The sequence below is a fragment of the Saccostrea cucullata genome, unplaced genomic scaffold (genome assembly GCF_032062105.1).
Source record: "Saccostrea cucullata isolate Sc308-1 unplaced genomic scaffold, CSIRO_AGI_Scuc_v1 ctg8987, whole genome shotgun sequence".
NCBI lineage: Eukaryota > Metazoa > Mollusca > Bivalvia > Ostreida > Ostreidae > Saccostrea > Saccostrea cuccullata.
Genome location: NW_026930809.1, coordinates 18,736 through 38,461, shown reverse-complemented (window position 1 = coordinate 38,461; position 19,726 = coordinate 18,736). Strand labels below are relative to the sequence as shown.

General features: G+C 34.3%; 1 protein-coding gene and 1 pseudogene across 1 annotated transcript; one reads left to right on the top strand and one right to left on the bottom strand.

Annotated features, from left to right (window-relative positions):
• Positions 1-335: 335 nt before the first annotated feature.
• Positions 336-5,232, top strand: LOC134230171 (uncharacterized; the record flags this gene model as incomplete). Its single annotated transcript, XM_062711945.1, has 4 exons — positions 336-860; positions 1,231-1,328; positions 1,760-2,932; positions 3,216-5,232. Coding segments are annotated over 4 exons (2,507 nt in total), but the record flags the coding sequence as incomplete, so codon positions are not given.
• Positions 5,233-11,174: 5,942 nt separating this feature from the next.
• Positions 11,175-19,722, bottom strand: LOC134230173 (uncharacterized; annotated as a pseudogene).
• Between the last annotated feature and the right edge of the window lie 4 nt (positions 19,723-19,726).

Below are 19,726 nucleotides of genomic sequence, written 5' to 3'. Positions count from 1 at the left end.
ATTGTCAAGAAATTTTGATTCCATAATTTATCTAGAAACTTCATTCACATTTAAATGTCCTCATATGCAAGTCATTTTGATGTGAAGATTTTTTGCAATTATTGCCCTTTGTAATCTATACTATGTATTTAAAGTGCACTGTGCCTTTCATTAAATGTGTTTCACCGTCAAGTTATGGGGGAGCGTGGGGTATGTGAGCTAGCTCACTTTTTCTTTCATTTCTTGAGTTGTAGATTTATATAAAGTAGAATAAATGTCTATTTGCATAAAGTATAGGGACAGCAAAGTGAGACGGTTTTAAATCAACTTAAATGTGTATGCATTTTTATTTACAGCAAATTCTTCAAGCCAACAACAACGCTTCAAACTTAAACTTGATAAAATAGAGTTGCACCAGAGTGTTTCTGAATCTCATGCAAAAAATGCAGCCGATGATGAGGAAACACAGGAAAAGATGGAACCAGAAGATGATGAGGGCAGTACGACTGAAGCATCAAGCAGTGGACAAATATCACAAGATGATACCGACATTAACCCTACCTCATCCCATGAACCACAGGGGGCCACATCACCAGAAAAAGTACCAGAAGTTATGAATGAAAGAAAAGATTTTCGTCATGTTCCAGAAATTTTTGGAAATTTACAGATAGGTGCAGAAGATATTTCAGAAGATCCAGATAAAAAAATATCCATGACTGACTTTGCAGGACAGTGTTCATATTATGCCTCACACCAGATTTTTCTGAGTCCTCGGGCGTTCTTCATTCTGGTGCTGAATATGGAGAGGAAGTTTGATGACAAGGTTGGAGAAGAAGTGTGTTGTCAGGAAGGTTCTGTTTATGGGGGATGGACACACAGAGGTAGCTTATCATTTATTACATGTATGGCCCAAATCGTTTTCAAGCACCACTGCATCAGATCAAAATTTATTGTATTGACAAATGAAATTGCCATATTAAAAAGGAAATAAGTAAGTTTTCCATTTTCAGAACCTATCTGCCCCATTGAATTTTGAAACTTTAGACCTAAGAAACTTTTATCCTAAATGAGAATTATCTCCTATTTTGTTTGAATGTCCTTCTGTGAAGCTTTTCAAAGGCAATAAATTTGATATATTATGCCCTGAATTGTAAATAGCTTTGACATATAGAGTTACTCATCTACGTCTGCCATTTCCTGCAATCTATATTAAAGAAAACTTTTACAGGTAAATGTTTCTTTGTTTTTCAGATTATCTAGAATTTTGGATGAAGTCCATTCATCAATATGGCAGTGATAAGGCTCCTGTCATCCTGGTTGGTACACATTGTGAGAACAAAACAGAAAAGGTATCATTTTTAAATACTGCTATTTATTATGTACTCAAATATATTACTTTGTCATGGTTTTTCTGATTTGTATACATGTATATTTAATATACTGTAGAAGTACATTTTTCACGTGGTATTATTAACGCTATGTACATGGTCACAGATTTTTCGCGGAAAGGTTGTCCAAGCATCCTTATAAATGTAAGGCATGAAGTGACAGTCTAAGAAATCTCCATAATTTTCTACTCGCGGATTAATCAGAAAATGAGATTTCGCAGAATTATGATCCTGTGGAAAAAAGTATTTTTACGGTAATAATATCAGGTATACATGTGTTTCAAAAACTCTGGGGGAACAAATATTAACAATCATTGTATGATTATGAACATTATTTTACTATGACTAATTTTTTACCAAAAAATAAAATAAGCAATTTTTTTTTTCGTTAGGAAAAAGAATTGTTTTTCCGAGAAGTATGGAAGACTCTTGACATGAAGAAGAAGTCTTTGCAAAAACATATCGATGTGAAACGGCGATTTGCGGTCGGATTCCATGAGAATGAAAGCCTTGAAAAACTAAAGATGTCCATTGCTGATGTTGTATGCAAGCTTGATCACTGGGGTGAAGAGCTTCCACAGTCATGGGCTATGTTTGAAACATTCTTTCAGGAAAAGAAAATTCGCAAAATTTTGAGTAGGGTTGAACTTCAGTCTTTTAATGAAACATTGCCAGAGGGAATAAAGCTCCATACTATTGAAGATATGGATGCCATGCTGCAGTTCTTCCACGACATCAGAGAACTTATGCACTTCAATCAACAATTCCTCAATAAAGTTATTATCCTCGATGTTCAGTGGTTTGCAGATGCCTTTAGAAATGTCATAACAGATAAAAACCATGCACAAGAAGATTTATTTAATTTTGCCTCAGAATGGGACAAATTCAATGAAACTGGAGAATTAGATGAAGCACTGCTATCTGCTATATGGAGAATGAACAACAATGGTTACCTTGAACACAAAGAGGACATCATGATGTACATGGAGAAGTTAGGACTCTTAGCTAAAATGAGCGAAAAAACATGGTATGTCCCGTGTATGAACAAGATGCAATTTCCAGTGGACTGCTTCTCATCATACCCTGCCTCCTCCATCCTTTGCTACACGTTTGATGTTCTTCCTGTGGAAATTTTCCATCGCCTTGTAGCTACATGCATGCAGATTCCTAATTGGGAGATTTTTACAGATGAAGAAAGAGGATGCATTTACCAGACTGCAGCTATTTTCATGTTTCATGACCAGCACCATAACATCATGCTTGGAATGACTCAAACAGAAATTCAGGTCCAGGTGTTTGTTGTGGAGGGAGAAGTTGATGTTTTAACCTGTCACCAGATTAGAGAAAACATTGAGCGTATATTACACAATCTCTCCAACACATTCCAGAAAAACTCGGATTTCCAGGTTGCCTTCAAGTGCAAATCTACTGGTTTTTGTGACAGCAAAGAAAGCGCTGTCATTAGTGAATCAAAGTTCATCAAAGACATTTTTCTGTGTCCATCTTGTCCAGCAAGCAAAAAACATCGTATCATTAAAGAAGATATAACAAAATATTGGGAACAGGTAATTCTTCTGAAATGCATCAATACAGAAAACATATATTTGGCAAATGTAATCCAATTTATCATTTCTGATAATTTTATATTGAATAATGATATGACATTTGGATCATAGCAACATTCATATTTAATATATTCATTAAATACTGAGTCATCTTATATCCATTTTAGGATATTAATGTCCAAGAAAAATATATTTAAGATTTCATTTACCATTTAAATTTCTGTGTTATTTTATATATTTCTAAAAAGAAGTTTAGTATTTTTATCTAAATTGTTTTTTTCAGACAAACCAGAGTAATCCTGGAACTTCCACAGCTTCTGGACAAGATCTAGAAGGTCGATCCAGATTTGCCAAACTTGGAATGGCAACGAACGATGTCTTAAATCAGGCCTACAGAGATATTCTAAAGTCAGAAGTCCCTCCCTCTGATATTGAAAACAAGGTGAATTCATTATCAAACAAAGAAAGGAAGAATTTAAAGTTGAATCCAGATCAAGAAGGTCTTTTGAAAACAGCAAAAAATACTGGATATAAAGAATTCGATATTTCCTTTACATACAAAATGATAAGAAACATTTGTTCAACGATCCCCAAACCAACAAAAGGAAAATGGGGAGAAGAGCCTGCAGCAGGTGAGGTGTCAGTGGGTGATGATATCGAAAGAATAAGGTTTATACGAAATAGATTGGCGGCACACGTGAGCTCAGCTTCCACCCCTCAGAAGGATTTCGAAGATACCTGGTCATTGATGTCAGATATCTGTCAAAGATTGGAAGCCTTCACTGGAAAGAAGTACTTTGCTGAACTTAAGGATATTGAAATGCTGACCTTGAAAAGGGAAGATGAAGAATCTATTATACAAAAGCTTTGCCTGGAACATCACGAAATGTTAAAGACTCTCATGTCAGATATGCAAGAAGTCAAGTTAGATGTAAAAGATATTAAAAAAGCAGTTATGAAGCCAGAGAACACAGGTGCAATGAACAATGCATAAGACCTACAGTGAAAATCTTCAGTAAATACATGTATGCAACTTCAATGCTTATCTCAGCGAATTTCTCATTGACATCATTGATATTTTGCAATATACACCGAAGTAGGCATGAGAATTGGCCATCCAAGAATGCTGTTGAAATTTAAAGATAAATGTGAGGTTTTCGAAGCGTTGCCTTCTTTTTGCGGTATGGGAAATTCGTGGGTACATAAAAAAAATAAATAAAAAGCTGGACAATTTTGAAATTTTCAGAAGAAAATCTTCACCTAAAATACAGGTTGTTTATTCGTTTATCATTATTTTTATTTTTATTATTATTTTATAATCATTCATTTTTTTTTTTTTTTTTTTTTGGCTCAAAAGATTTCCTTATGTTAACTATTGCTAAATATCTTTAGTCCTTCGTCGTCAATCATGCATCGGTTTTAAAGTTTTGAATATTTTCAGCTTCCTCTACCTTGCTGAACCAATCTAAAATTTGGCATGTAGATTTAATACAAGAAGAGGTTCAAAATTATTAATTTTATGGTCCCTGTCCCTTCCCCTTCGGAACTTGGGAATTAAGCTAGAACTCTCACTTTTTAAATCTGATTATGTACTTTTGGATATCAAGCAGTCAAACAGTTATTGTAATTTTAATAAGTATTGAGCACGTAATCAAAATCGTGAAATTCATGGCCCAGGACTTTGGACTGAGGATGACGCTCTTGTGATGATGTACAAACTGTAGTGAAAGTGCACATATGTTCTCAGTCGCTCTGCATATTAAGAAGATAAGGTTAATTTATAATGTGGAGCATGTTTGCTTCCATATGTCTCCATATGAGTGAAAAATTCTTTAAAGGGACGTTAATAGGAACAGTCAATCAATCTAAACTTCGATTGGCAACAAACGATGGGTCTAATTCAAGGAATCAGAGATATACTGGAGATGGAGGTTCTTCCTACCTTTGTTTATAATTAAGTAAAAGCATCAACAAATTCTCTCATTGATCTCAAAGATTGACACATTTGTTCCGCTATTCCCAAACCAAGAAAAGAAAATGGAGAGTGGAGCATTCAACACAAAAAGAAACAGTGGGAGATGATATCGAAAGAATTGGGTCAATTCAGAACAATTGACGTGAACTCAGCCTCCACCCCTCAGACAGAATTTGAAGACACCTGGTCATTGATGGCAGATATTTGCCAAAGTTGGAAAACTTTCACTCTAAAGACGTACTTGGATAAACTTAATAAAATTAAGAAACGGACGTTATAAGAAAGGAAACTGATGATGCTATTATTGAAAGGATTAAAATGGAAAAACAGCATGAAATAAAATGGCAATAATGTCTGATTTGTAAGATATTAAAACAGAAGTATTGAAGATTGAAAGCAATAATGAAGCAAATTGAGAGTATTATTTATAGAGCGTATGACTACATGAATGTGTAAATCACTAAACTAGTCATTATTGAATAGCAAGAATTTTGTTTGTAGGATTGGATACTTATATGTGACTTGTATATTGAGAAGTTAATCAAATCTCCAGAATTTTACACACTTTAATATAGTAATATTGTTATCGTAATTCTGGAACTACTGATATACAGAAAGGATGCTACAAATTAGGTGTATTAATCGTAAAACCTATGGCTACATGAATGTGTACATATCGCTAAACTACTTATCATCGAGGAAACAGTACTTTTTGTAGGATTTGCTACTTGTATTGAGAAGGTAATCACAACTTCCAGAATTTTTACACACTTTAATATTTTAATATTGTTATCATAATTCTGGAACTACTGATATACAGAAAGGATGCTACGAATTAGGAGTATTACTCGTAAAACCTATAACTACATGATTGTGTATATCACTAACCTAGTAATTATCGAATAGCAATAATTTTGTTTTTAGGATTGGATACTTATATGTGACTTGTTTTGAAAAGTTAATCAAAGCTCTAGAATTTTACACATTTTAATATTGTTGTCGGAATTCTGGTGCCAAAGATTCTAATGAATTTATCCTTTCTTTACAAGAACCCAAAGATAGAGAGAAATTCGAGGAAAAGGGCAGAGGAAAGTCACATTTCAAGAAATATCAGAATGCAAATAACCATGCATTTACGTAGTGTGTACTCAATTATTTTAGTATGTTAATGAACTGTAGAAGGATTCGATATTTTTTTATACCTTAAATTGTGTCATGAGGTCATTGTATTTTTCTTTGTAAATGATTTTACCAAAGCAATGTTCGTTATTTAAGCAAGATTATTCTTCCATTATGTGTACATGTAATACGACCTGTGTTATTCTCAAGTTGTTGCGTTAAAGTTACTAGTACAGTGTATAATCAAATACCTGTACAGTCACTTTCAGACTTGATAACCCCAAACAAAAAATACTACAGTATTAAACTAAAGTTTAATACTTTACTTAACTATAGCATCAATGTAAGAGCTTTGATAAACATGAACTATAGTGAAAACTTTGGAACTTTAATTTACCACAATAAAGAAAAATTGATTTATAGCAGACAAAACTTTTAACATTGATATTCTTTACTAAGAAAACTAAAACTTTGGTTTACTGTAGTAAAAACAAATTAAAATCAATCCGGTACAATTGTTCATTATAGTTACAATAGTACATGTAAACTTTAGTTTATTAAAGAATTTTTTTTATTGAAAAATGTTTTTATGAATACCAAGATGAAAGAATCTGGGGGGATTAGGCGAGTCATGTCCCAAAGGGGTTTTATAACTCTGTAGGCATATCGAAATTTCATAGTCGTAATATTTACCTAAGCATTTAAACTTTGTAGAGCTCTGTCCAAATAACAATATTTACATTTTCAATAAATTTCCCCTATGATTCTTTACAAAATAAAATGCAGTTCATTTTCTAATGAACTACATATAACATATGTACCACGAATAAGCATGGATATTTCTATAGATCGTTAGCTCTTCTGAGCCAAAAGCTCAAAGAACTAATGTTATGGCCATTTGTGTGGTTTGCGGTGTGCATATACTTTTTAGAAAATAGGCCATAACTCAAGAACCCCTTGACCAATCAGTACCAAATTTGTCACAGGGTATCCTTGGCCCAAGGCTACCAGTTTTACTAAAATAAGGGTTGGGTCCCTTAAACAAGGGGAGAAAATCGGGAAAACAAAAACCCAAAGCACTGGTTGCTAAAAATCTTCTCCATAACCACCAGGCAGATTTTCACCAAACTTACATACAAGGATCAGGATATGTCGAAGATTAAAATTTGCAAGAGGGATTACCCAGGGGCAAAGGGCATGGTCTCAAGGTCACTTCAAAGTTGACCTCAATTTTCAATTAATAAAAATGTGTATATTTTGCTTACTATAAGGACTAGGATCATCAAATTTTGCAAGTTGATGGATCTTACGACTTCACATCATGGTAACTCAAAAGTAAGTCACGATGACCTATTTTTTAAAATTTTGCGGGGATTTGTTTTCAAATTGATTTGAAGGCATATTTTGAACACTTTAAGGCCTACGATCATAAAACTTTGTCAGTTGATGCATCTTGGGTCCTCGAGCACTGTCAACTTAAAAGTATGTCACCTTGCCCTACTTTTTGAACTTTAAGACTAATCCTTTTAAAAACATTAAAACCCATTATTTCAGACAATGGGAGGTTTAGAATCATCAAATCTTGTACTTTGATGCATCTTGGGACCTTAAAACTGTTTAAAACACATATTATGATGACCCTTAGACCTACAATCATCAGACTTGGTGAGATGCATCTTTGGTCTTGAAAAATTTCGACCAAAATGTAGGTCACGATGACCTACTTTCGACATTTTATAGCTATATTATGTATCTTAGGTTTTAATTAACTTAGAATCATCAAACTTTGTGAGTCGATGCATATTTGGTTTTCGAATAGTATTGACAAAATAGTAGATCAGGGTGACCTACTTTTGACATTTTATGGCTTTATTTAAGTATCTCCGGTATTTATTGGCTTAGAATCATCAAACCTTTTGAGTTGATGCATCTTGTGTTTTTGGAGAGTGGCGACCAAAAAGTAGGTCATGGTGACCTACTTTTGACATTTTGTTGCTATAATTAAATATCTCTGGTAATTATTTACCAAAAATCATCAAACTTTGTCAGTTGTTGCATCTTGGGTTTTCTTAGATTGTCGACCAAAAAGTAGGTCACAATGACCTACTTTTGACATTTGATGGCTATATTTAAGTATCTCAGGCACTTATTGGCTAAGAATCATCAAACTTTTTCAGTTAAGGCATCTGGGTTTTCGGAGAATGTCGATTAAAAAGTAGTTCACATTGACCTACTGCAGAATATCTCAGGTACATATTAGCTTAGAATTATCAATCTTTCTCAGTTTAGGCACCTTGGGTTTTTGGAGAACGTCGAACAAAAAGTAGGTCACTGTGACCTACTTTTGACATGTATGGCTATATTTAATTATATCTGGTACTTATTGGCTCGGAATCGTCAAACTTTGTCAGTCAAAGCATCTTAGGGTTTCATTGAATGTCCAACAAGAAGTAGGTCACGATGACCTACTTTTGAATATCTCAAGTACTTATTTAATTAGAATCATCAGTCTTTGTCAATAAATGTATCTTGAGTCCTCAGAAAATTTCATTGAAAAGGTAGGTCACTGTGACCTACTTATGGTATTTTGAAATTATATTATAATATCTTCAGTCTTAAATGGCTAAATATTATCGAACTTTATAAGATGATGCATTTTGGGTCTTATGATACTAATAAAGTTGGATCGTCTAATGGAAGTGATAGATTGTACAATTTATCAGAACAGCGATTCAAGGCCCTTGGGCCTCTTGTTACGTCATAATATATACCGCACTTGATATCAAAACATATAGTGCACACTGTTTTGCTTCAAAAATGATTGCTGAATGGCGTGAATGTATGGCAAGTCATCAAAACAATAATGTTAATATAAGAAATGAATTGAATTATTGACGATTAATGAGGTATATTAACTACAACGCTTCACGCAGGCATATTTATCATGAAGCGCTGACGCGCTTCATGAAATATGCCGGCGTTAAGCGTCGTTGTTCATAACCTCAAGCTTTAAAAATTTCAATTCATTCTTTAATTACTATATTTTCAAACCTTTATTTCAAATCGTTATTGTTACGATTCGACTTAGTTTTTCCCAAGTACATGCTTTTGACATCATTTGCATTCAACGGATATAAGTACATGTACTTGGGAATCTATGAAAACATCTGTTCTTGACTCACTTGGTACTACCATGATACCTTATCTTGCATTACAAATTACGCATTTTATGTGATTTTCCAGCAGACACAAAAGAAAGTGGTATACTAGGTCTACTGGTAAAATTATCTTTTGGCGCACACTGTTCTATAGACTTGGCATTAATTCTGCATTTGGTACAGATTTCACTTTTATCATCTAGTTGATATCCATGTTCTATCAAATATGTTTTCATGGGTTGGGAGAAAGTACATGTACGTTTAGCGCTTCCTTTTATCTGTTATTGTATACAGAACAGTCATATCGAGCTAGTATACCCATGATTTTTGACATTTTAGTTTTGTAATGTATTGTCGAACTGAATGCATTTAACATGTTATATATCTTGAAACCTTGTTTATTATAGGAAATATATTTATTGACCGTAAATAAATTCGTTATTTTATTTATTTATTTTTTTTTAGTGAAAAAAAATATATTTATCTAAAATTCAACCCGAGATTTAAAAAAAAATCATAATACGATTCGAACACTCGCGACAAGTAACTAGGTGGTTCAACATCGCTGCTCAATTGCATCATTTCGGGTCTTTCCGTCAAAGCTCGGAAAAACAACCTTGAATGTATTAACATCACCGGATGTTAAAAATTCATACATTTCTGTTAATAAAATATAGGATAGACGGAGTTAGAAGTCCCTTCTATAGTATATTTAAGGTAATATCATTACATTGAATATTTTTAAACTCCATATTCCACAGATAAAATGTCTTCATGCATTTATTTCCAAGATCGTGGAAAGGGAGGGTTGTCATGGCGTCTACCTTATACATTGGAAGTTGTTTTTCTGCTAGTCGGAAAGGCCCAAGAAGTTGCGATTGCATCGCTGCTATGACCACGAAGTCGCACATACATAGATCTTTATTTAACAAACAGTTCTTTATGTATATCAAACGTACATAAGACTTAGAGTTTCTGAGAAAATGTTCCGAAATTGTGAAATCCTGGGGTAGTGAAGATTCTTAATTGTTCAAATCATGACGCCCGGGGGTTGGGCGGGGCCACAATAGGGAATCAAAATTTTACATAGACATATATAGGAAAAATCTTTAAAAATCTCAAAAACCACTGGTCCAGAAAAGCTGAAACTTTTGTGATCCATCTAAGGATACACACTACCAGTCTTGCTTGGAATGCTGAATTTTCCGGATGAGTAAACAGGATAAGGTTTTTGATGCAGCTCCTATTTTGTATTGTTCTATGGACTTTGATATTGAATACTGTTCTATATCTCCATATCCTTCATACCAAATAACTATGATGCCTCTGTTGATCAAACTTGCATGGCTGATACATCTAATAATATGATGCACACTAATAGGCTTGCTTCGGATGCTGGATTTGACGTACATTTTCTGAATGACAGTTTTAAGGTTTTCAGAACAGCTTTATCTTACAGAAGGTATACGCTCTTCCTGGACCAAGCTTACAAGGATGATATATTCCTAACGATGAATACCAATGGACTTGTTTTGGCTGCTGGATCTGACATAAATGTCAAGATAATGAACCAGGTAAAAGTAGGTTGTAGGTTTATTACCAATAAACTATAAAGCCTACATTAACCAACCTTGCGTGGATGTTGTATCAAGAGATGAACACTCACAAATTGCTTCAGATGGTGGATTTGAATGACTTTTCAAAACTTTTTGAATAATTTGTTCCTGATAGACAAAGTTTTAGATAATTCTGTTCCAAAGTAACTGCATGCTAGCCATTTCAGATCAAAATTGCATAAATTTCGCATTTTGTAAGCTTAATGTGGAACGCTGCCTTACTTACAGACAACATTCGTTAAGGTGAGCTATGTAATCTGTGATTACCTGTTTCTTTATTGCGCGAGTTTTGATATGTCCAGGCGACTTTAATCTATGACATTCTCTTCATTCTGTATATAATATGTATAACACAAAAATATATAATGTATATTTTATTTTTTTTAAATAAATTTAAAACAACACAACAAAACAACAAGAATAGACCAAGTATTGGTGGCGTGGGTACAATTATTAGACAGGTATATATGTAATACTGCACGAATAAATACACACATTTATATTTTATTTCCTGAAATTGCACAAATTTATAACATCGGAATGTCTCTGGCTTCCACTCTCATACTTTCGGGAAGTTCTTTCTTTCTTCGTTCTCTTTCCCGCTCAATAGCCTCGTGATAATAGCCGTAATATTTCCCTCGGTCAGCTCTTTCTAGTGGAACAAAGGCGTCAGATTTCGGCCAGGAGATGTCTTGAAGATTTCGTGGGGGCATGCTGGGTAAATCCCGAGTGTATCCGAATAGGCGACATTCGGGTATTCCAGTTTGCAACACACCTATGTCTTTGTGGTAGTAACCTGAAATGTAAAGTAAATTATTGTGGTCTTGGCGATACTTTTTGGTAAATTAGAGAAATTCATTTTCTATCACGCAAAAATAGTATATCCCCAAACCGAAACAAAGCCCCGTACCCATCTATAACATTGTGTGGTGTCTTTAAATGAGAAAATTGATATTCATCAGCATTTTTCCAATTAAGTCCTGGTGATTTTTTTTAGCTCTTCTGGTCAGAGACCAGACGAGCTTATGCGATAGTAATGCGTCCCTCTGTCTGTCTGTCTAGCTGTCCGTCTGTCCCCGTCAGTCTGTCCCACTTGGTTTTCCGCACTTTTTTTCTAAACGCTTGCAGATATTGAGCTGAATTTTGGTACGTGAGTGTATCTTAATGAGTTACAGATCAAGTTTGAATTTCGTTTCGCTTCATTGATTTTTGACAGAATTATGGCATTTTGAATATTTTTCATTCCCACTTGGTTTTCCGCACTTTTTTTCTAAACGCTTGCAGATATTGAGCTGAATTTTGGTATGTGGTTGTATCTTAGTGAGTTACAGATCAAGTTTGAATTTCTTTTCGTTTCATTGATTTTTGACAGAATTATGGCGTTTTGAATATTTTTCATAATCGCTTATTAAGATCGGGTTCGAACTTCGCTAACTTCCGATTGTCGACAAAAATATGAAACGAGGAAAAGACGATGGATAAATGAGTTGAATTGTCGTCTTAATGTTTATTATTTTATTAGATTTAAGGCATTTACAACTTGAAAATCTTTCAGTTTAACCTTGGACATGACTTTTGCACATTAAAAAATGACATCCTGAAGAAAAAAAGGGGAACCCGGTAGGGGACATGTATTGCTTATGCAATACTCTCAGAATGCTTGTTTCGATAAATACAGTGAAATCGCCAATTCCGGGTCACGTCTGGGTGTTTCGTTGATATTATGCAAATCTGTTCAATTTAAATTTTATGCAATATATGTATTTAAAGAACAAATATTGAGTCATCCAAACAACTTTTCGTTTTCAAATTAGCTACACGGGAACAATATTTACAGGGGTATTTCAGAAAGACCTAGCTTCTCCAGTTACGAATCATTTTTTCCATTTCCGGGTCATGTGATTTCTAGGTCGTGTACTATTCATGGAACGTTTCGGAACAGGATTTTTATGATGTTTAAACATAAAATAAGTCATCCAGCTTGGAAAAAGTAAAATAACCACAGAAATATGTTTAAATTATTTTTAAAACAATTACAACAAAGTAAATTGCAGTTTGCAGAATTAAAAAAAACGTACTAAGATTAAAAATAATACAAGTAAATTCATTTATTGAAAAAATGCATTTAGAGGGTCAACTCGATTTTAATTTTTAGAAGAAATATTTTCCATTAGAATACTTTTGATAATCAAGGTAAATACATGGTCGTCGAATGGTTTTGTACGTAGAATAACGACATGTTCATGCCACGAGATTGCGTGACCCACAATTGGAGAAACTACTACAGTTTGATTTAATAATTATTTTAATTTTATTTGAGCAGCGATCATTATGATTGATTTCTGAGTTAAAACTAAATGCATTTGCCATACTTTCGAGCTCTTATTAATTACCTAGAACGTTTATATCAGCCTTTCTGCAGCGAACAAAAACGAAAGTAGCCCGTATCTGAAGCAGAAACATCAAAGTCTTTAATGCGTGCGTTTCAGAATTCCGATTGTCGGATGCTCTTTTAAAGCTGATATTCAAAGTTTTGTAATTAATAACATACAGAAAGGCCAGTTCTTTATGACCAGCGTATTCGTTAAGTTTTTTGCGCTTAAATTTTAACACTAGGCATAAAATACACGCGAGTGACCCGGAATTGGAGACGACCCGGAACTGGCGACTCCACTGTACTTTCAAAATGCGTCTCCAAAAACAATTAATTTGATTATCATTATAATTTAATGTTGCATTCAAGTAGAGTACACTAAGAACATAAAGAAACTTAATCAAGGATCATTTGGCCTATTCTTTTTATTGCTGTAGTAAAGTTACAATTCCCAGCTGCTTAAGAAATTTTCTCTTCATTTGCTATAAGTACAAACCAGTAGAGCTTCAGTCTCGACAGAGACTTTTGGTTTTTTTTTTAAATATTTTTATGAAGTAAAGATGTAAACTTCAATCCCTTGTCTAAGGAGAACATTAACAACCCTGGCATGGTTGACGGTGAAAACAAGGCTGAAAAAAATTATGAAAGATCAGATCGATTTAACGTTTCTATTTTCCATTTCCTCTAATTTCCTCCCTTACGTTTCCATTTAATTACAACCAAAAAAGAACATTGCGCTTATTCAATTTTACTCCTTGCAGCTTTCTTGCTACACCACAAACATAAAATTACCAGAGGGCGTGTCTCTCTGTCTCATGAAGTTCACCCATTGGTCCTCGCTCTGCATCTCCTTGGCGTCACGTTTTGTGTCTCTAGGCAACGATCTGTATTGATGTTGGTCTATCCAGGTCCTCTCTGACGTCACGTAGTGGGCGGGGCCTCTCCAGATGTGTGACTTCCCATCTCCACTGTGTTATTTTTGGGTGGGGGTGGGGTTGTGGGGCCCTCGGTCAAACAGCCTGGTACCAGCACTTATACCGTACTCCGGACGATGCATTACTGCCTAGCTTTAAAATAAATATTAAAGGATGACTGCACTTAAGGAAACTTAGAAATTGCGACATAATTAATTTTAAAAATGGGCATATTTCTTTTAATGGTAGAACTAGCCAATGTCTTAACTGCAACTTTGTGTAATTACGTTAATTAAAAGTTCTTATTAACGAAGTTCGAAGTCGTTTTTATTGGGAGGGGTCATCGCATATTCTGGAATCTCCATAGGATAATGAGTACGCCCACCTTTTTACAGGCTTAATACATAGTCAGCGCATGTTTGTCTATTGTTCTCCTTTTTATGGTAGTTGTATATTTATATATATTACCTCATATCAAAAGGAGATCAATAGACAAACATGCGCTCATGGTTAAAAAGAGAAAAAATTGTTGCTCGTGTGTTCACTTTCTCTTTAGAAAACAGGCCATTTTGACCACGTTGTTACCTGTTGAATATTATAATTAACCACGTGATTTTTATACCCAGGTTACTCTGTGAATACTAAAATTCCATCACGTGACGTGTAAGGAAACACGCATTCTGTTGGGCGATAGTGATTGTCTATATCTGTTTCAATCCATTCCCATCGAGCACGGGATATTCATTTTTCTCTTAGATATCTATAAGATTATTCTTATATTTATCTCAAAATCATTTCATTTTACTATCTTAATATTTTTTTGAGTGCATTATATGTCTCTACATGTTCATAGTCTTCATGAAGATAGAGATTCATTTATATGTTTTGAACCATTGTTTATTATGAACATCTTAAGTAAGATCCAGTAAATAAAATTGAAATTCCCCAGCACGCTAATTGATAGGGAAAAGTAATTGTAAAAGAAACTAATTTTTTTTAAAGTAAGTGTGATGTTTTTCTTTCTTTTTTATAAAAGGGAAAAATAAAGTAAGTCTTACTGCTGTTAGCGGGTCTCGATCCCGGACCTGAATATTATTGATTCTGTGCAATACCGACTGAGCTAGTCGGCACTTATATTCGAACACGCAAATTGTTGACATCAGCCATTGCTTTTGATTATCAATGAGAATGACTACTTCTACCGACCGATGTTATTTGTTATTACTTATATACTTTATTTGAAAACTTAAAAGATAACAAGTAATAGCTTTTCAAAAAAGCTTGCCTGACTAAAGCAATCAATATCTATAGAACCTATAATCATGATAAGTTATATATATATAAACGTTACATTGGGGTGAGGGGTAATTATTCCATTAGAGTAAATTATGAAGACGTCGAACAAAACATCATGCAATTATTTTCAGTTGTTTGCTACTTATGAAAGCAATGGAGAGCCTCGTTTTTGAAAGTGGGGGGGGGGGGCAGCTTGAGAATTTTTTTCACTCATCTGCAGAATAAAAGGAAATGCCCAAAGTTGAAAATCCTATTTCGGGGGAAAGGGGGGTGACCAATTTTTTTTTAGTGTCAAGGTCTTTCTGTACCATTTTTTTAGCATTAAATACTGCATTTCCATTTAATAAATTTCCTGTTATATACAGAGGGGATCCAACCTTTCAATTAACATTTCCTATATATAGTAAAAGTAAGGTTTGGAAAAAAAGGGGGGGCAGCCCCCCTCCTGTTGCTACGTGTCTGACGGAAAAGGAACAGTGAGATTTTATTTAAAAGGTATATTTTGTATGTGTTAAAAATTGGTTTTGATCTGTTTTTCGTTTGTGGTATAATGACGCCTGTGCAGTGTTACAAATACTTGGAACTCAGGACCGATGAGCAGTTTCATGTAATCTTTTTCTTGCTAACACCTACTGCGACTCGGGACTTGGTTTTAAACGGTCTCCTAAGGACCGATCTCCACGTCCTGCAGTGGATTCGAACACGCGACGTAAAGCTCAGCTCCTCATTCCGCAACTCTATAAATGAATTTAGAAGATGTACTAATTAAGTAAGGGAAATGAACAAATAAATTAATGTATGCTGGAAAGCTGTGCCTATGTAAAGGTTATATATTAATTTTAAAATTAAAATTTAGAATTAGATTCAACTGCATAGACTACCGGGAAGACAGCTGAGAATATGATAACTACAAGAAATAAATGAATCGTTATGATTAACATGCAGAATATGTTTAAGTACTAGATTGTTTTGGTATGCCAGAGCATCAACGATTGTTGGAAACAGCCCGCTACGCATAAATGACCCAACGAACTTGACGTTGATTCCTTATATTCCTCAATCCTAGAATATGAGGGACACTTTTTTTATATAAAAAGTTTATTTTTCTGTGTTTCACAGGAGAAAGAATTTTATCTCTGAAAACTGGGAGGGGGGGGGGGGGGGGGGGGGACTGCGAGTCCGGGCGAGATATGATCAGAAATATTATGTATATTTGGCAAGTTTTCCTCTTAAGAACTCTTTTCCGTTTCGTTTTAATTACTTTAAATGATGTAACTTCTAACTTCTTTCACAATATCACCGATATTGTTTTTTTTTTCCAAAGTTCGAAATTCCGATACAAAGAACAGACTTGAAGTTTTCATTTCCATTCAGTGCAATAGAATCATCCAGGAAAAGGGCGCGAAAATATACACGTGACATTTGGCGCAAAATGATTGTGACACCCCTTACCTAGAAGACAAATGGACTCATCCAATAGTACAGAAACGCAGAAAAAAGGTCAAACGGACATATCCGTATATGAAATCGCATGAAATAAACAGCTGCATGCAAAAAAAACTAAAGGAAATAAACACATCAATATATTGTATAAGTAAGACGGTTATTTTTTTCTGCTAAATGTTTTGTTGAAACGGAGGTAACAAATTCCAGTGATAATCAGCATGCACAAAATTTTGCTGGCTAACTGTGACCTCTTCGCTTCGCACCTTGGAAATATCAATCCTTATACAGCCTGACGCCGTGACGTCAGGCAATAAAAGTGACAAACATATGAGGAGAGAGAGAGAGAGAGAGAGAGAGAGCAATAAATATAAATACAGTAACTATTCTAATTTTAGACCACTCATAACAATATTAGCTCCACCTCTTATGCATATTTATAAATCTTATCTTCATTAAAGGGCAGATAAATCTAATTTCCCGATATTTGCAGAGAGGTGGGGTAAGGAAACAACGAATTATTTTATTTCAACGCAGTTTATAACCTTCATGACATTGCATTTCATTTGGAAATAGACCAAACTCTATAACAAATGATTTCCGACAAAAATAAAAACAAAAATAAATGTGAAAACAGAGATTGAAAAAGACCCAAAATCCGGCGTTAAGTAACATCGGCCGGTAGAAGTAGTCATTCTCATTGATAATCAAAAGCAATGGCTGATGTCAACAATTTGCGTGTTCGAATATAAGTGCCGACTAGCTCAGTCGGTATTGCACAGAATCAATAATATTCAGGTCCGGGATCGAGACCCGCTAACAGCAGTAAGGCTTACTTTATTTTTCCCTTTTATAAAAAAGAAAGAATAACATCACACTTACTATTAAAAAAAAATTAGTTTCTTTTATAATTTATAATTTACTTTTCCCTATCAATTAGCGTGCTGGGGAATTTCAATTTTATTTACTGGATCTTACTTTAGATGTTCATAATAAACAATGGTTCAAAACATATACATCTGTAAATGAATTTTTATCTTCGTGAAGACTATGAACATGTAGAGACATATAATGCACTCAAAAAATATATAAAGATAGTAAAAAGAAATGATTTTGAGATAAATATTAGAATAATCTTACAGATATCTAAGAGAAAAATGAATATCCCGTGCTCGATGGGAATGGATTGAGACAGATATGGACAATCACTATCGCCCAACAGAATGCGTGTTTCCTTACACGTCACGTGATGGAATTTTAGTATTCACAGAGTTACCTGGGTATAAAAATCACGTGGTTAATTATAATATTCAACAGGTAACAACGTGGTCAAAATGGCCTGTTTACTATAGAGAAAGTGAACACACGAAGAAACAGTTTTTTTCTCTTTTTAACCATGAGCGCATGTTTGTCTATTTATCTACTTTGAATATGAGGTAATATTATATAAATATACAACTACCATAAAAAGGAGAACAATAGACAAACATGCGCTGACTATGTATTAAGCCTGTAAAAAGGTGGGCGTACTCATTATCCTATGGAGATTCCAGAATATGCGATGACCCCTCCCAATAAAAACGACTTCGAACTTCGTTAATAAGAACTTTTAATTAACGTAATTACAAAAAGTTGCAGTTAAGACATTGGCCATTTCTACCATTAAAAGAAATATACCCATTTTTAAAATTGATTATGTCGCAATTTCTAAGTTTCCTTAAGTGCAGTCATCCTTTTTTTTCCTCGTTGCAAGGAACAGCTCAGTGTGTTCTATTGCCCTCGGCCAGCTCAGGCATTAAATAATTGTTTTATTACCTAATTTTATTTTCCGTATTAAGACTGTTCACAATTGTATATTCAGTACAGAAGGTTCCCGTTCCATATTGTGAATGTACTGTATTATTAATTAAAGATTGATTGTAAAGATATTGTTTACATTCCTCTTGAACATTTTTCACTCTTATGGAGACATCACCATTTCCCGGTGGAGAGGGACCTGTTTCGTGCCAGCAGAGCATCTACTGCTACACGGGACGGTCTCAACGTTCCCACAGTGTATTATAATTAAAGTAACTCTCAGTAAATAAAATACCCTTCCATTGAAATCATACAATTTTTTATACCAATGTCGAAAGATCAAATAAGATGATTGTTTAATTACCATGTCTGTGCATTGTTACAAACAACACTAAATTCGAAACCCGTATCGTTTTTTTTTTTATTCAAAATACGTTACCGGTCAATAGAACGCGCGTTCTACTGATCGGTCTATTGACCGGTCAATAGATCGCTTTGAAAAGATAAGAAAAACTGAAAACACATACAGAATAGATGAAAATATTAAATCTCTAATAAAACAACAAAATTCACTTGATTAGGTAATAAAGTAGTATATTGAACGGTAAGCATATCAAACTAAAATACTCGGATGTATTTAACTCCATACATGCACCACCCCCGGCCTCCCGACCCCCCCCCCCCCCCCCCCCCCCCCATTTCAGAATCTGAACTGGTCCGTGATTAAGAAAAAGTCCGAGCTCTTACAATGCACGATCGATCTTTATTTTCAGTGCCATCTTTTCATTTTCCTTAAACAAATGTACTCAGAATCTTCTAACAGTTAACTCTGATATAATACGATACTAGCAAATATTTATCTTGACTTTAAAAAAACCCAGAGTTACGGTACTTGGCAGGTAAAAGATGTACGGGGAAAATTGACAGGAAATCTAAAATAAAAATTAACAAGAAAAAGAAGAATAAACTCACAAATACCATATACATAAATCTATATGAGTACCAATTAACTTACATGGGACAAAGTGACCGTTTAAAATTCCCTACCTGAGCTGGACGTAAATAAACACACAGGTGTATTGATCTGGTTACCAAGCGTGTA